Source organism: Crassostrea angulata, chromosome 2, assembly GCF_025612915.1.
Source record: "Crassostrea angulata isolate pt1a10 chromosome 2, ASM2561291v2, whole genome shotgun sequence".
NCBI lineage: Eukaryota > Metazoa > Mollusca > Bivalvia > Ostreida > Ostreidae > Magallana > Magallana angulata.
Window position 1 is genome coordinate 71,984,880 of NC_069112.1, and position 15,121 is coordinate 72,000,000.

Sequence of the window (15,121 nt, forward strand, 5' to 3'; positions counted from 1 at the left end):
AGTCTTGCCAATTATCAATTTAATATTCATCCTTTTCTTCTAGGAAAAAATTATACCTGATTTGTATACCTATAGTAATTGGAAAATTCCTTTTTTTATCGTTGTATTATTTGAAGGTTTTACACCAACATTAATCTGCATTTAGTTGATAAAATTATTATCAGTTTCTCTATTTTTATGTTTTGATAACTTATTCTAGTTATTGTTTTATCTGCATTTAGTTGACAACATTATTATTTGTTGCTGTATTTCTATGTTTTGTTAACTTATTCCTGTTATTTTATCAATCTTTGATGGTCCTATTTAAGTTATTACTAGTCATTACTTTACTAAACTTGCATGGATGACATCTTATGATACATTTACAGCTGACATGCTTGAATGCTGAATCTGACCAATCAATTTTAGATGCTGAAGGAGGTTAAAGTTTTTAGAGCAAGTGAAAGTTTTTTGGGCATGTGACCTTAAACAGAAACATCTAAATTATTGGTTTTAGCTTTACTATATACACTTAGATGGATGATACATCTTCTGATACTAAAGTACTTAATAGGCTTGAATGCTGAATCTGACCCATAGATTTCAGGTGATTGAGTTGTTTAATGTTTTTGAACAGGTTATATTTTTTGGAGCAGGTGCCCTTTGATGGCCATTACTAAGTTATTAATTACTAGTCCTTACTACACTAGACTTGCATGAATGGTATATCTTATGATACTTTAAATGCAAATGCCATGCTTGGATGCTTGGAATCTGAACAGTCAATTTCAGATGCTGGAGGAAGTTAAGGTTTTTGAAGCAGGTCAAATAGTTGGGATCAGGTGCTTTTTGATGGCCATATCTAAGTAACTATTGGGTCTACCTTTGCCAAATTTTGTTGGATGATGCATCGTGTGGTAATTATGCACCACAAGAGAAAGGGGAATTGACCATTAATGAATTGCTGTTTTCCAAATAGTCTGTGAATTTTTATCATATTAATACCCCCCAAAATACTTAATTTGTGCAATTTGGAGATTGAGTTATCAGGCTTTGAACTCAATATTATGCCAACTTATATATATTCAAGATCTTTTACATAGAGTTTATGATATGAGAGATTGGTCATTGCAAATCATTTTTGTTACTAATCTTGTCAGTTGTGAAATCATAAGTTATTGTGAAAGAATGATTTGGGCCGACTTTTTTTCATTTTTTTTTTCATAATTGCTGCAAATCTATTTTTAGAAAAATGACATTAATGTATATATTTGTTACTTTCTTGCAGATAGTGACTCGGATCCATTTGACTTAAATGAGTCATCTTTGGTGGAAGACTCATATAGCGATAGTCTCTCCTCTGTAGGTAAGTATTCATCATATTACATTTCTTTATTCATCTTGAGTTTTTTTTAAGGGGACCAAATTAGAGACATTGGTATTGTGTATCTTCTGTGGGGTGATTAAGGAGACCAATAAAGTGATCTATGTGTACTTTATATTTTGTGTTTCTTCTTTGGGATGATTAAGGGGACCACTTAAGTTAACTTTGTTATTAAAGAGTAGGTGATAATCATGTTGTTTATCCTAATTAGAATGATTATGGGACCTATTCATTAATGTGTTTTTTTATCATATTAAATGTATCTTATTTGGGATGATAAAAAAACTAATTCAATAACTTATGTATATATATACTCTACATTTTGAGTATCTTTGTTTGTATGATTATGGAGACCAATTTAGTATCTTTTGTTTTATACTTTACATTTTATGTATCTGTTGGAATGATTAAGGGGACCACTTTCGTATATCTTTGCTGGGATGATTAAGGGGACCAATTTCATATTTTTTGTTTGTGTACTTTAGTTTTTGTGTATCTTTGTTGGGATGATTTAAGGGGCCATTTTGGGTAGCTTCCTTCCAAGTTGGGATAAATATAAGAGGACCAGCTCTTAGTCCTACATACCCTATTCTTACTAAACATAAAGGGAATTGGACATGATTTGAGGTCAACATTTTATTTTTTATGTATAAAATGGTTTGAATGTGCATTTCGAATGATCAGACAAAATTTGAATGTTAGGAGTCAAATTACAAGCTAAATACAGAGATGAAAACTCATTTTTACGTCAAAAAAATCTCAAGTCTTGTGTTTGTTTACAGATAATGTAAAGTAAAGTTAGTCACAAATGACTTGTGGCAAAGAAGATCATTTGATTTAATATGTTCATAAATAATATTGTCAGCAAAGAAAGCAACACTTGATCAAAATTTATACCACTACATCACACAAAGAATTCTAAACTCTTTCCTTGCAGGTTACGCGATATTGAATTTCAAATTTAAATGAAGCCTTAAAGATAACCATATTTACAATTCTAAACATTAAAAATGGAGAACTAAATATGAAAAATTGTAGCTCAAATCGTGTCTTGGTCCCTTTAAAAAAATACATGTTTATGGCTTCTGATCATGTAATTTTTAAGGGCATTGGGTAATCAACAACTTGCCTATCAAATCTACTTGAAAACTACAGCAATTTTTTATTTTGGCCATAATAATCAGAAAAACACAAATCCAAATAGCTTAGCTTTTATATATATAGTTTTATACAGAGCTCTTCTTTTGAAGGAGACTGATATTGTCGAAAAACAGCAACGGCCATCTAGCCCTCTTAAACTGAAGTTATGCCTAATGATGGACATGAGGCAGTCAAGTGCATGCAATTCACTAAACTTATTTCCCTTTAAATAATTTATAAAACCTCTGTTTCTAGGATGTAAAGACTCTTACTATTGCCTTGCATTAATCTTTCAACAAAATATTTTTACAGTTCCTCTTTCTGAACTGAACACACTGTCTTGGTAAGTAAAGCAGAACTTAATGTTGAAAGAATTTAACTGATGTGTTATACTGTTTAGAATTAATGGAAAGAAATCTTAATAGTGCCACATTCTTAAATTAGGTTATTCAATGTTGAAAACAATGCTTTGCTTATTTATATAATAGTGTTGTGTTTTACAAGTACTATGCCTAAATAGTAGTTAGGGTTTGATACATAGTGCACGAGCCTGTATCAAACCCTGACCACTATTTAAGCATAGTACATGCACAACACTATTATTGTTATGCCGACTGTTGAATATACTGGTGTGCCTTTCTATAAGTAGCTGTGACGTTCGAATGTTGTCTAGTCACCAGAAAGGCAAACGTTTGTTCATTCAAATAAATCAATTGATTTGATTGATTATTTAATCAACAAGTTCCTGTTCAATAAATAAATTGACAAACGTTTATGTTCTTTTCAAGAAATGAGATGCGAGGGACTCTACCGGGGAAACTTAAGTTGTTTAGCAGACAAAATCTCATTTAATTTTTATCCCATATATTTTTTATCAAGCATCATTTAATATAGGGTTTTCGGAATTCTCAAGTACAATTTCGATCACAAATGTTTAATCAATTTGTTCAAATGTTTATTTGAAACTTTAACTTTAGAATTCCCGTCAGTATTATGTGCTATTTATATTAATTGTTAGATGTCAATCGTATGTATCTACGTATCATATATGTAAAAACCGCGGTTGTCATCCCTTTGTATACTATGCCAAAATAGATGAGTATTGAATATATATAGAGAAACTGACAGGAGGCATAATAATGGATTATTCAAGGCAGGTAAAAATGCTACCTCGCTCGGGTTTATGTACCTGTATTAATTGGATCTTTTGAGCATAATATTAGTTGATAAAGTCATTAATTTCTTTTTTTCGTTTCATTTATCTTTTATTCCTAAATATGGGATAGGATAGGATAGGATAGAGCTTGTTTGCAGGAAAGGATACATGATACATGATACAGGATATAGGATAGGATTGTTTTGTTTTGTCAACTTTCATGATATCAGCACTGTAAGAGGAAAAAAAATATTTAATTTTCAGTCAACTAAGGTGCTCCTGTACATATACCTGCAGTGTTTTATGAAAATCTAATCATTTGTTTTTATTTTAAGGGGCATCATAAAATATACATTAACTATCTTACTATATTACCAGATTTTAAAACACCCCAAATTGTTTTGATAGTTAATTTGTTATTTGGTTAAATATTGGTAAATGGTATCAAAAAAATTGTATATACATGGCAAGCACAAAAGCATGTGCAATGAAATCCAAAGTTGGCCACCTTAGTTTTAAATTCTTAATGTTAATATTACTTATTTAAAAGCAACTTGAATGACAGATGATGTGAAACCATATATTTAACATATCATATAGACTTATCATTAATTTTTTTTTCCTACTTAGATGAAATTCTAGAGTCAAAAGAGAAGAAAAACCCAAAGACTGGTAAATATTTATGTATTATTAATGTCAATGTATTTTGGGGCAAAATAGAATTATTGTTTGTTTGGAATTGCCTCCAGCCTAATTGAAACTATACCCCCCCCCCCCCCCATTCCCCACCCCTGCTAAAAAATAATGTGCATATTTGTCTTCATTGTTTACAAGTTAGTTCAGTTGAAATGTCAGATATTGTTTGAGGTGGAAAACTTTTCCTTTATGCATATATTTCCATTCAAGTAAATGTTGAAGTAAAAATAAAGTAATGGATTTGATCACACTCGACCAAATTTATTACCTCAAAATACCCATACAATGATTCTTTATTCTTTAAATATATTAGACAACATTATACAGTTGTTGACTGGGGTCGAGGGCAACAGTTGATCTGTCGGACCGGCTCGCAAACTGTTGCCGAAGGTCGAAGGCCGGAAGCAACATTTTGCGAGCCGGTCCAACAGATCAACTGTTGCCTGAGACAGTCAACAACTGTTTTGTTATACCCCTTCTAATCAATAACACGTTTTCGCGGAATGTGACGTCACCGGTCAACATGCAGTCTTTTTTAACAGTCGATTTTAACATTTCCAATCTAACAGTTCCAGTCCAACAGTCAAAATGCTGGACTTTTTTTTGTATAGAGTTATATAGTAACTGTTTTACAGGGGTATAACAATGTACTTTTTTTATAGATTATAAAGTGCCTCAATTTTCTGGATTGGATATCAATTTAGGATTGACAAATGTATAATGGATACTGTTCACACAAAAGAAAACCTGGTTTGCTGTCATTTTGACAGCTTATTTCTTGTTTAACTATGGCCTTGAATTTTAGGGGGGGAGGAGGGGGCGGGTTGTGTTGATGACAATTTCATTAGGTATGCGCTTTTGGAACTCAAAATGGCTAATGAATATATAAAAAAGCCCTCCCGCATCTACTGATTTACTACTTTAAAAAAAATTGCAACCCTCCTCCATCTTTTTAGGAGAAATTTGGCCCGAGAAACGTAATGATAATTTTATGTCACCTAACCCATGCAAATTTGAATTATCAATGTTTTTTTCTGTGTTTCAACAGTGAAATGGTCAAAGGAAGATACAGCAGATTTGAAATCTCATTTTAGAAAGTACATATTTACTCAGAAAGATAATAACACAGGGAATCTACCATGTAAGTAACAATTCATTTAGCTCATGAACTGTAAATTAAAGGTGATCTTATGAATTGTAACTTCAAGCGAGCCTGGCTAATGACATGAAGATGGCTGTTAGCCCTCCTGTCTGTTGACTATTTTGTCACAAGACCACTAACTGCATGAGAATAGACTTAAGTTAAAGTTTTTATTTCAATGTGATTCCTGCAGAATATGATTGTAGCGACATGCCGAAAAATACATAACCTGCATTAAATGTTAAATATTTATAATATAAAATTTTATATTATAATTTAAATTTTACATTATAAAGTAATTAAGTATGGCAAAATTTTGAGACCTTTTGTAATAAATATCCCCCATCATAAATGTTGAAATATTCAGAAATTAATGACTTCTTGTATAGTATGAAATTATGAAAAATGATTACAACAAACAGCTAACAACCTTGAAAATCCATTTTAAAAATACATATTCGAAGCGAAGCAGACACAGTCGATGTTGAAATTAAATACAAAGTGGGTAAACTAATACTCTTTATTTTATCTCGTATAATTTTGCCAAGTCAATTAAGTGTTCGCTGCTAGAAATATTCCCTGTTTTATACACAATATCATTACAGTCTTCTGTACCCTGAACCTCAAACCAAACTTTAATATTTAACAGCCCAGACACGATAACACTGGATTGTTATAATACAAAAAAAAAACTGCCGATAAAATGTACAGCACGATACTTGACATATTTTACAGAACTTTTTTGTTTGTAAGAAATGATAAAAGTAATGATACAAGTAATACATGATATTATTACTGACCACATACTGGCCTCATTTATTGAGTACATACACTGAATCAAGTCATTAGAAAAATTGGAATGTAAAAATCAAAATCAGTTCTTTCCAAAATATGACGACCAAAGGCTACTAAAATGTAAACTTGATCTGTTGTTTGACATTTTGAAGCAAGTTAATATTATTCTTCAAACCCATAATGAAAAAAATTGTGAAAAACTGAAGTGGGATAGACAGATGGAGTAAAAAGCTCTAGTTCCCTTCTGTGAAGTCGGTTGGGGAATTTGTTACCTAATTTAGGATTATTTCATTGAGATTGATTAAAATATTAATGTTTAAAATGATGACTTTATGCCTATTTATGTGGTGTTCATGAACATGTTTTTAAAAATATAATCAATGACAAATCATTCACTCCTCTTTATTTTTTACAGGTAAGAAAGAAATTGAAGACTTCCTGAAGACAAATAATATATCATCATTAGATGGTCTTCATATGAAGACAACAATTTCCAAAGCCAGAACAAAGATTTTTAATGAGAGAAAAACGGCGAGGCTAAGAACTTCCAAAAAACTCGCAGAGTTGGAGTTGGTGGCTATATGAATAATTTAGAAATGAACATGACTTGTGAATATGCATATGAATGTAGTTTTTAGTCAGATATTAGCAATTAGTACATCTCATGGGGGAGTGGTCACGATTTTGGTCAGATTTTTATTTTTGTATTTTTTATTGTTTATAATGCATTAGTATAATGCATTTCTAATGACCAACCACAATTTGAGTGTTAGTTGTAGTGTTATTAGCCAGATGCAGAGCTTCAATTCTTTGTTTTGTAAGAAGGCTTGTGTCTTATTTTTTTAATTTACATTGGTTCAATACACAAGTAAAAGTTCTTTTTCAAGCTGAAAATTTTTTATCTGCTAATTTGTTTTGTACATCAATAAACAGCTCCTTGTATTTGTCAAATTCATTTCATGTCTTAACCTGGAATTTCAAAATGGAAACAAACACATAGCACAAGTCTTGTTTACATACCAAAGAATTGTTAGCCCTGTGTCTCGCTTAAAACTCGACAACTGAAACTCAAAGTTTGGTTGACTATTAGAAATGCATTACTTAAGCATGATGAACATTCAAAATGGAAAAATAAATTTTGACCAAAATCATGACCATGCTCCTTTTAAAACAAACATGGAACTTGGCCTATATGTACATGCAGTATTCTTTGAGTTGCCATATTGTCTGCATTTTTATTGTGCTGGTTTATTGTATTTTAATACTCCAATCCAAAGGAGAGGGCGTATACTGCGTTACCCTTGTGTACCAATCAAATGTCAACTTTTTGTTAAATGACGACTGTTTATGTTTAGCTTAAATTTTCAAACAAATTTTTGTCAAAAATTTCTCGGCACCTATTAATAGCAGAGGCTTAAAATTTTAACCTCTTTGTGTAGGCATGCCATATGATGGAATCCATTTTTAAAAAAAATGATGTCAACTCCCTGTGAAATATCGACTGCATATTTTGTATATTCAGATCAAAGCAGGGGTATCACTTTTGAGTATTGGCTCACAGATATCTAGTTTGTTTGTAATGAATTGACCTTTAGAAATTTGTTTCTTTTTAAAAAAAAAATTGATATTTGTTGTTACCAAGAATAGTTGCAGATGTAACCTGTACATCCCTATAGAAAAGATCTGTGTTGCAAAATGTTACATGCTGCAAATAACTTGATGCCTTTTATGTTAAAGGGGCATGGTCACGATTTGGCTCAAAATTAATTTGTCTCTTTTTAATGTTTACAATGACTTAATTAGGCATTTCTAATAATCAACCAAAAATTTGAGTGTCAGTCGTGAAGTTATAAGCGAGATATAGAGCTCACAATTTTGATTATGTAACTAAAGCTGAGGTCATGATTTTGATTACATTTTAAATATTGAGGAAAAATGTCAGGTTTAGACCAAGAAATGAATGTTACAAACGCTAGGAACTGTTTCTTTAAGTTAAAAACGAATTGGTAATTAGAAAACTCAGCTTGAAAAAGAACATTTGCCAGTATATTGAACTTATGTAAACAAAAACATGGCACGAGCCTTATTTCCATTATATTTTATTGAAAATGACAGTTTGAAACATGATTTTTCATAGTGTTCACCAAAAGTTAAGCCCCACCACACCGAATCAAACAAAGCTGTTTTTATGAAGCATCAATAAAAATATTTATATCTTGAATTTCATAATCCTGTAGGCACCTTGCATGTACAAGATCTTGATCTTAAAGAAGCTTTGTTTAATTTTCTTTTAAAGTAAGTTATGATTATATACATGTAGAATAAATTTAAACAAAAACATTGAATTATTGTGAAATTGTCTACTGTAGAATTGAATAAAATAACTCTGATTAAAAGGACATTGATTTAAGTAATGATGTAAACTTATGTATTAGATTACTAGTTTGATGAAACAACTCATCAATTTTCTGAATTTGATCCTATGAAATATTGAAAAAAAGTTAAAGTATTAAACATTGATGATGCACTGAAGATGAATAACATTTTTGTTCTGAACTTGCTTTTAAGAATTTAAGTCTTAATTTGTTCAATGAGTAAATATATTAGATTGTAATGATATTTGCATTACATTTATATATAGTAGATTATGCAATAATGAATTACTTTTATGATCATTTGATTCTTAACTTTAAATGGATGTTTAATTGAAAACTTGATTGTCTTCTGAACATCATATTATTTAGTTTTAACACAGTCTTGCTCAACTAAAAGTGCACCGTGTTGAAAAAAAAGTTTGGTTAAGAATCACTTTGTAACTGACAGACTGCATTATACTTGCTGAATTAAAAATTTAGCTTTGAGCTATGATTGAATGTAGACTGGTCATTCAAGGGAGAAGTGAAAGACATTGACTAAAATGTTCCACATTGTTGTAATTCTCTTTGACTTTTGCTCAAGAATTTTTGAAAACAGTACAATTGATGTTTTAATTTCTATGTTGTTTTTAAAGAAATGAATAACATGTTAGAACAAATTGAATTTTTCCTATAAAATTGTTTGAATATGTAATAAAAGAATTTTAGAAAGCCCAATTTTGTTTTTCTTGTATTTTTTTAAAGTTCCCAATAGTTGTACTTTGAGATGCAGATAATGAAAGATTATTTCATCATTTCATTTCTAGTGTTTTTGATTCATTAATTTGGGACTTTGGTATTGTTTGAGACACTTATGTAGGCTCTGAAATATTTCATACATTTGTGTAGTTATTTTTTATTTGTCACTCGCTTCTCAAAGTCAGAAAATACCTACACCTTTTCACCTTTTGACATGCCTTTAACTGAATTTTAACCTCTGTAATATTAGAGATTAAAAAAATATATAATAAAAAGTAGGAATCATCGCAAATTTAGAAATTAAAGAACTGATAAGAAAAGAAGTTTTTTTATGGTAAGAATAACTTGATGATATTATAAATTTATCCTAATGGCGGGACTTCAGCCATGTAAGGAATGTTTCACTAAGCTATTTAAAATTATCTCATTATAAATACAAAAAGAACACAATGTAACACTTTAAATGAGATACATTAAAATTTTGGGCACCTTAAGTTGGAATATATCAATATACATCTGGTCTACTTAAAGTGCCCCTTGTAAATAAATATACAAATGTCCCCGTAAACAGTGCGACATGGTTTCTAAATTTTAAGGGGACACGAAAATTGTATATTTTTTATCTTTACGAGTTTTATGATTTTCTATAGAAAATTGGCCTTTGGTAACCATACAATTAATTTTCATGTAACTCATATAGTGTTGAGAGTAACATATCAAATTATACGAAATGTCCCCTTAAGGTTCAAAAAAATATATAGTCACCCTAAGGTTGAAAGCAGATATATATATATATATATATATATATATATATATATATATATATATATATATACTTTTTACATCTTTTCTCATTAACATCCATATCAACCGAATATTTAGATTCCGCGCCGATTTCTTCTATTACGATGATACGAACGAAAGACAACTCTTGTTCATCATCAAAAGACTCAGAAGATCGAAGATTGATTAAACAAACTGCTTTCCATGGAAGAATTTGAAGTATTGAGTGTTCTAGTATGAAATATTCCCGTATAGAATTACTTCTTCATGGAAAATAATTATTATTATCATTATTCTCGACTACATGTATCAACTTTAACTTGTTGATCCGCGCCCGTCTGCGTCTGTTTACACACAGCTGCACAGCGTCATTGACGACACCGGCTAACAGCCATAAACAAGCTGTGTTCAAGCCATTATTTGATTTAAAGTTGTACCTTACAATTTTGAGCAAGTTATTTTCGGCCTGAGGATTGATCTTACAATAAACAAATCTTTACTGACACTTTCACGGCATTTCTATGTGTAAAGAGTCGAAAAACAAGAGAGATAACCCAACCTATGCAGAAATTACTAGGAGGCTCCCCGCGGGGGAAATGAATATCAAGAATAATAAGAAATCAATTTTATATAGATATAAATCTTCAATATTTTATAATGTTATTTTTACGAGATATATCGATTGGTTATTGATTATTTCAAACTACCTGATATGCGCTAAAGCTACATGTAACGTTACATGTATTGACTGGATTAAAGTTGTTTGGGTATATTTATTTTCAATCAATATGACATAATTTCTTTATATTCCAAATACAAAATATTCCATTTCTTTTTTAATTTAATCGATAAATTAATTTGAATTTAAAAATCTATTGAATTATTAAATTCTTGGTATAAAAAAATAATATGATTTCTTTTTTGTACGGACCTATTCAACTGGGAAAAAGCTCCTGGTTGACATGGATATGTAGTTGCATATAGTTTGTACTATTTAAAATTTTAACCCGGTATCATATTGTGTTGCTTTAAAATATATTGAAAAAAAGTAAATGACAAATAATTGGTGTATTGCTTATATCTAATTAAGCGTTACATGACATTTGCACCATGAGCGCTAAAATAATTATCTGTCGGATAATACATGTATTTCATTTTACAAGGTGAATTTAAGAGGATGGGTTGATAAGGCGTGTAAAATGCCCATACACGGTCGGACAAGGTACTGAAAAAATAAAACATCAATAAATCTGATATTGTTTTAAAAAATCATTGAAAACAATATATATTTTAATTAACATATCATTGATTTTTAACCGATAAATATGTTCAATACTTGAAATATGTTGACTCAAACAGGCGTATACGTATCAAAACCTACAAATACTGTCATTTTTTAGAACTTCAAGGCATTTCCTTTTATAGAGTGGGTCTGTGCTCCATATTTTTCTCATAGTGTCACGGTGTGAAATTCAATCTTTCGGACTATTTTTAATTATTGTGTAAATTATGTTTTTCGGACTTTGTGTTAATTGTTACAAAAACTTTTCATCTATTTCGACAACTGTTTTATAAACGTTATAAATTTCGTGCAGCATTAATCTCATCTGAAGCGCAATCAGTAATGGACAGCTAATCTTTTAATTGACTTCTGTTTATGTTTATTGACACTTAAGCTTCTTTCATCTGATTAATCCTTTTATGTACATGCTGCTAAAATGTCCCGAGTTACTCAATAGCTGTTTGATAATTGATTTACTTACATCTGTACTTCTTATGTTAATCCTTCATTGTGTTGTTCCATTGTTCATTATATATTATTCTGAATTGTAAATTATAGTCAGTTGGAATCAGACCTTCGGTGCTGATGCATACCGAACTCACGTAAAAGTATATTTCATGTCAAGTCTATATAAAAGTCTGAAAACTAGCACGCGTGTTGGCTTGTTGGAGGTTTCATGAGGCTGGGTCCAACAATAAGAGAATAAGCTCACGGTTGGCCCAGTGTTAGTTCTGTACGGGAGAGAGCGCCCCGTAATAATAGTCTAAATAAGGTCTAATGGAAAACAAGCCGATTTTAATCAACAAAATCGTGGAGAGATGACCTGCTATACATATAAAATATCATTTTGTATCCCAACAGTTGAATGTTTTGAAAAAATGATACAAGTCCGTAAATTCGTGGCCAAAGTCACACATAGTATTTAAACAGCCTACTTTGTTGTGTCTGAAATGGCTCAGTGGTTAGAGTACCTGACATAAGATAACCTGGTATAACTAGGGTTTTTATGGTATGGGTTCGATACCACCAAATTTTCAGGCAATATTTGTTTTTCTTATCTTTTGTTAAATATATTAAAAACTGAATATAGTTAGAAATTATGTTTTTGCAAACTTGTATTATAATATATTTGAATAGAAAAAATAAATTCGAAATTGTTTTTTACGACTAAACCGAATGGTCATTTGCGCCATCTTATTCCCCCATCTTCTTTATTGTAATTACACATACATGTACGTGTATACAGATTTTGAAATTGAATCATTACATTCTATTTTCAGTTGTAATATGTAAATTTATAAGTGGATCCAATTTTATTCTTATTATTTGTTCCAGGAACTTGATAATCTCTTTCGTGAGCATTTTGGACTTGATACAAATACATGCAGCGGACTGTCGCAGAGCAACAAAAGTACAGACACTAGTAGTTCTGATGATGATGGTGAAGATGAAATAGACGTCAACCAAGTTGTCAACCACAGAGTATCACAGCTCCTAGAAAATGACCAGGATGCTATACCAGACGAGGAAAACACAGGAGAAGAAAATCCTGATACAGAGGAAGATTCGAATAGTTTCAAATGCAACTGTTCAAACAATTGTTTTGAAAACTTCAATGCAACAGAAATCAGGGATCATATATACAGACTCCGAGAAATGGCAAAAGATGAGAAAGAAATGTTTATCATGGGGTCAGTTAAACAGATAGGAAACAAGAAAATAACATCAAAACGCAAAGAACGTAAGAGGTTAAGAAACGATTATTCATTTCAAGGACAAAATATTTGCAGACAAGCTTTTCTAATTATCAATGACTGTACTGAAAAAGTCCTAAAGAATATTAATAGGCATTTGAATGACATTGGAGCTGTTCCCCGCGAACATCGGAATACAGGGAAAAAGCCTCATCATGCACTGAAATATGAGGACATTCATAATGCAATAACTTTTATTGTCAATTATGCTGCAGAAGTAGGCATGCCACAACCTGAAGCCCCAAGAGGAAGCGACGGAATCCCTCCTATATTCCTTCCATCATCAGACACGAAGAAAGGTATTCATGAGCGGTACATCGCTTCTTGTCAAGGTACAGATGTTCGTGCGCTGAAGATTTCATCTTTTGAAGAAGCTTGGCTGAAATGTGTGCCCTATATAAGGATAAGCAAACCTCGAGATGATGTTTGCCAACGATGTGAATGCCTTAGAAAGCAGGTCATCGATGCTGTAACTGAAGAGGAGAAACTGACCGTGACTGAATTGTTTCACAAACATTTAGAAGATGCCAGGAGAGAACGAAGTCACTACAGAACTTGCGTTGAAAATTCAGTGAAAGAAATGTCGAACTGGGAAGGGGGTGAACTCACCAATGTTCACTATACCTTTGACTTCGCACAACATTTTCAGTTGCCACATCACTCCCGTCAAATGGGGCCCACTTATTTTGTTCAACTAAGAAGAGTACAAGTGTTCGGTGTCAGGATCGATGGGTTGTCCAGACAAATGAATTATGTTATCGACGAAGATCAAACTATAGGTATGTCTCTAAATGTAGATTATTTTCATCAGATAAATAATGTTAAAATTTATTAAACTTTTTGCTTTGTTTGAACGATGAAGGTTTATTTTTAAGGACAAGACGGAACATTAACAAATGGACCAAATGCTGTCATTAGCATGCTGGACCATGCCCTAACGGAGAATGGATTTGGGGAGCGAAAATGTTTTCTGCATGCTGACAATTGTTCTGGTAAGTTATCATTACATTGCAAATGACAAGCCGTGCAAAATACATGCTGAACATGCAATTCCTTCTTTAACAATGCTGTGGTTGTTTTTTTTTTAAATCAAAACAGGCCAAAACAAGAACCAGTACATGCTAGGATATTTATGTTGGCGAGTGATGACGGGTCGGCATGAAGAAATTGAGTATTCCATGCAAATCCCCGGACACACAAGGTAAACCCAGTCGTATCTTATGTCTTTGAAGTAAAAAATTGTCATTAAGTCGTTGTTATTGGATTTCTAATTTTCTCATTTTAGATGTCTTGTAGACAGTGGGTTCGCCCACATTCGGAAACTTTTCCGAAGGTCTGATGTAGATTCTGTTGGCCAGTTCCACACCTTGATCAACAAATCAGCAGCTACAAATGAAGCTGTCCCCTTTCAAAGTGCTGCTTGGAAGTGGAGAAACTGGAAAAGTTTTTTGTCCAGTCAATTCCGTGCAGTCAAAGGAATCAGGCGGTTTCATCACTTCAGGGTTACGGCTGATGATCCCTGGACAGTATATTTGAAGGAACGTATTGACGGGGTGGAAAACCCGATGTCAATTAGGAAGAGAGGAGCAACTCCCTTTGATGCCACGGAACTCCCAGAAGAGATTATCCCCCCTGGCCTTACACTTGAGCGGCAGCAATATCTGTACAGGAATGTCCGTCCATACGTTAGACCTGCACACCAAGATGAATTGTGTCCAACGCCAGCAGAGGAGTAGACAATCGATAGACTGTTGTAAAGTGACTTAACCAGATGAAGGATTTATAGAACATTGTATTGTTATTTTATTGCTATCTTATTATCTGAATTCATTTTTTTTTAAATGTATATGCTATACCGGTAAAAGGATTCACAGAGTACAAGACATATAATCGTCTTT

At 31.9% G+C, this 15,121-nt stretch overlaps 1 protein-coding gene, 1 long non-coding RNA gene and 1 pseudogene across 2 annotated transcripts; all 3 read left to right on the forward strand.

Moving 5' to 3' along the window:
- The window catches only part of LOC128174831 (uncharacterized), a 394,133-nt pseudogene that overhangs the window by 105,772 nt on the left and 273,240 nt on the right, over positions 1–15,121 (forward strand).
- LOC128171897 (uncharacterized) lies at positions 376–5,496 on the forward strand. The gene is made up of 4 exons (XR_008242161.1): positions 376–1,345; positions 2,816–2,846; positions 4,290–4,331; positions 5,404–5,496. It is a non-coding gene; the product is annotated as an uncharacterized LOC128171897 (long non-coding RNA).
- Positions 10,263–15,089, forward strand: LOC128171883 (uncharacterized). Its single transcript, XM_052837657.1, has 5 exons — positions 10,263–10,406; positions 12,805–14,002; positions 14,099–14,215; positions 14,322–14,424; positions 14,509–15,089. The coding sequence occupies exons 1-5, from the start codon at positions 10,392–10,394 to the stop codon at positions 14,957–14,959; spliced, it is 1,884 nt and encodes a 627-aa protein (XP_052693617.1). The 5' UTR covers positions 10,263–10,391; the 3' UTR covers positions 14,960–15,089.

What these genes read in the sequence shown, in the direction of transcription:
- LOC128171883 (XM_052837657.1), top strand. An exon ending in GCATGCTGACAATTGTTCTG is followed by an intron (nt 14,216 to 14,321) that starts GTAAGTTATCAT and finishes AAATCAAAACAG; the next exon opens with GCCAAAACAAGAACCAGTAC. An exon ending in CAAATCCCCGGACACACAAG is followed by an intron (nt 14,425 to 14,508) that starts GTAAACCCAGTC and finishes TTCTCATTTTAG; the next exon opens with ATGTCTTGTAGACAGTGGGT.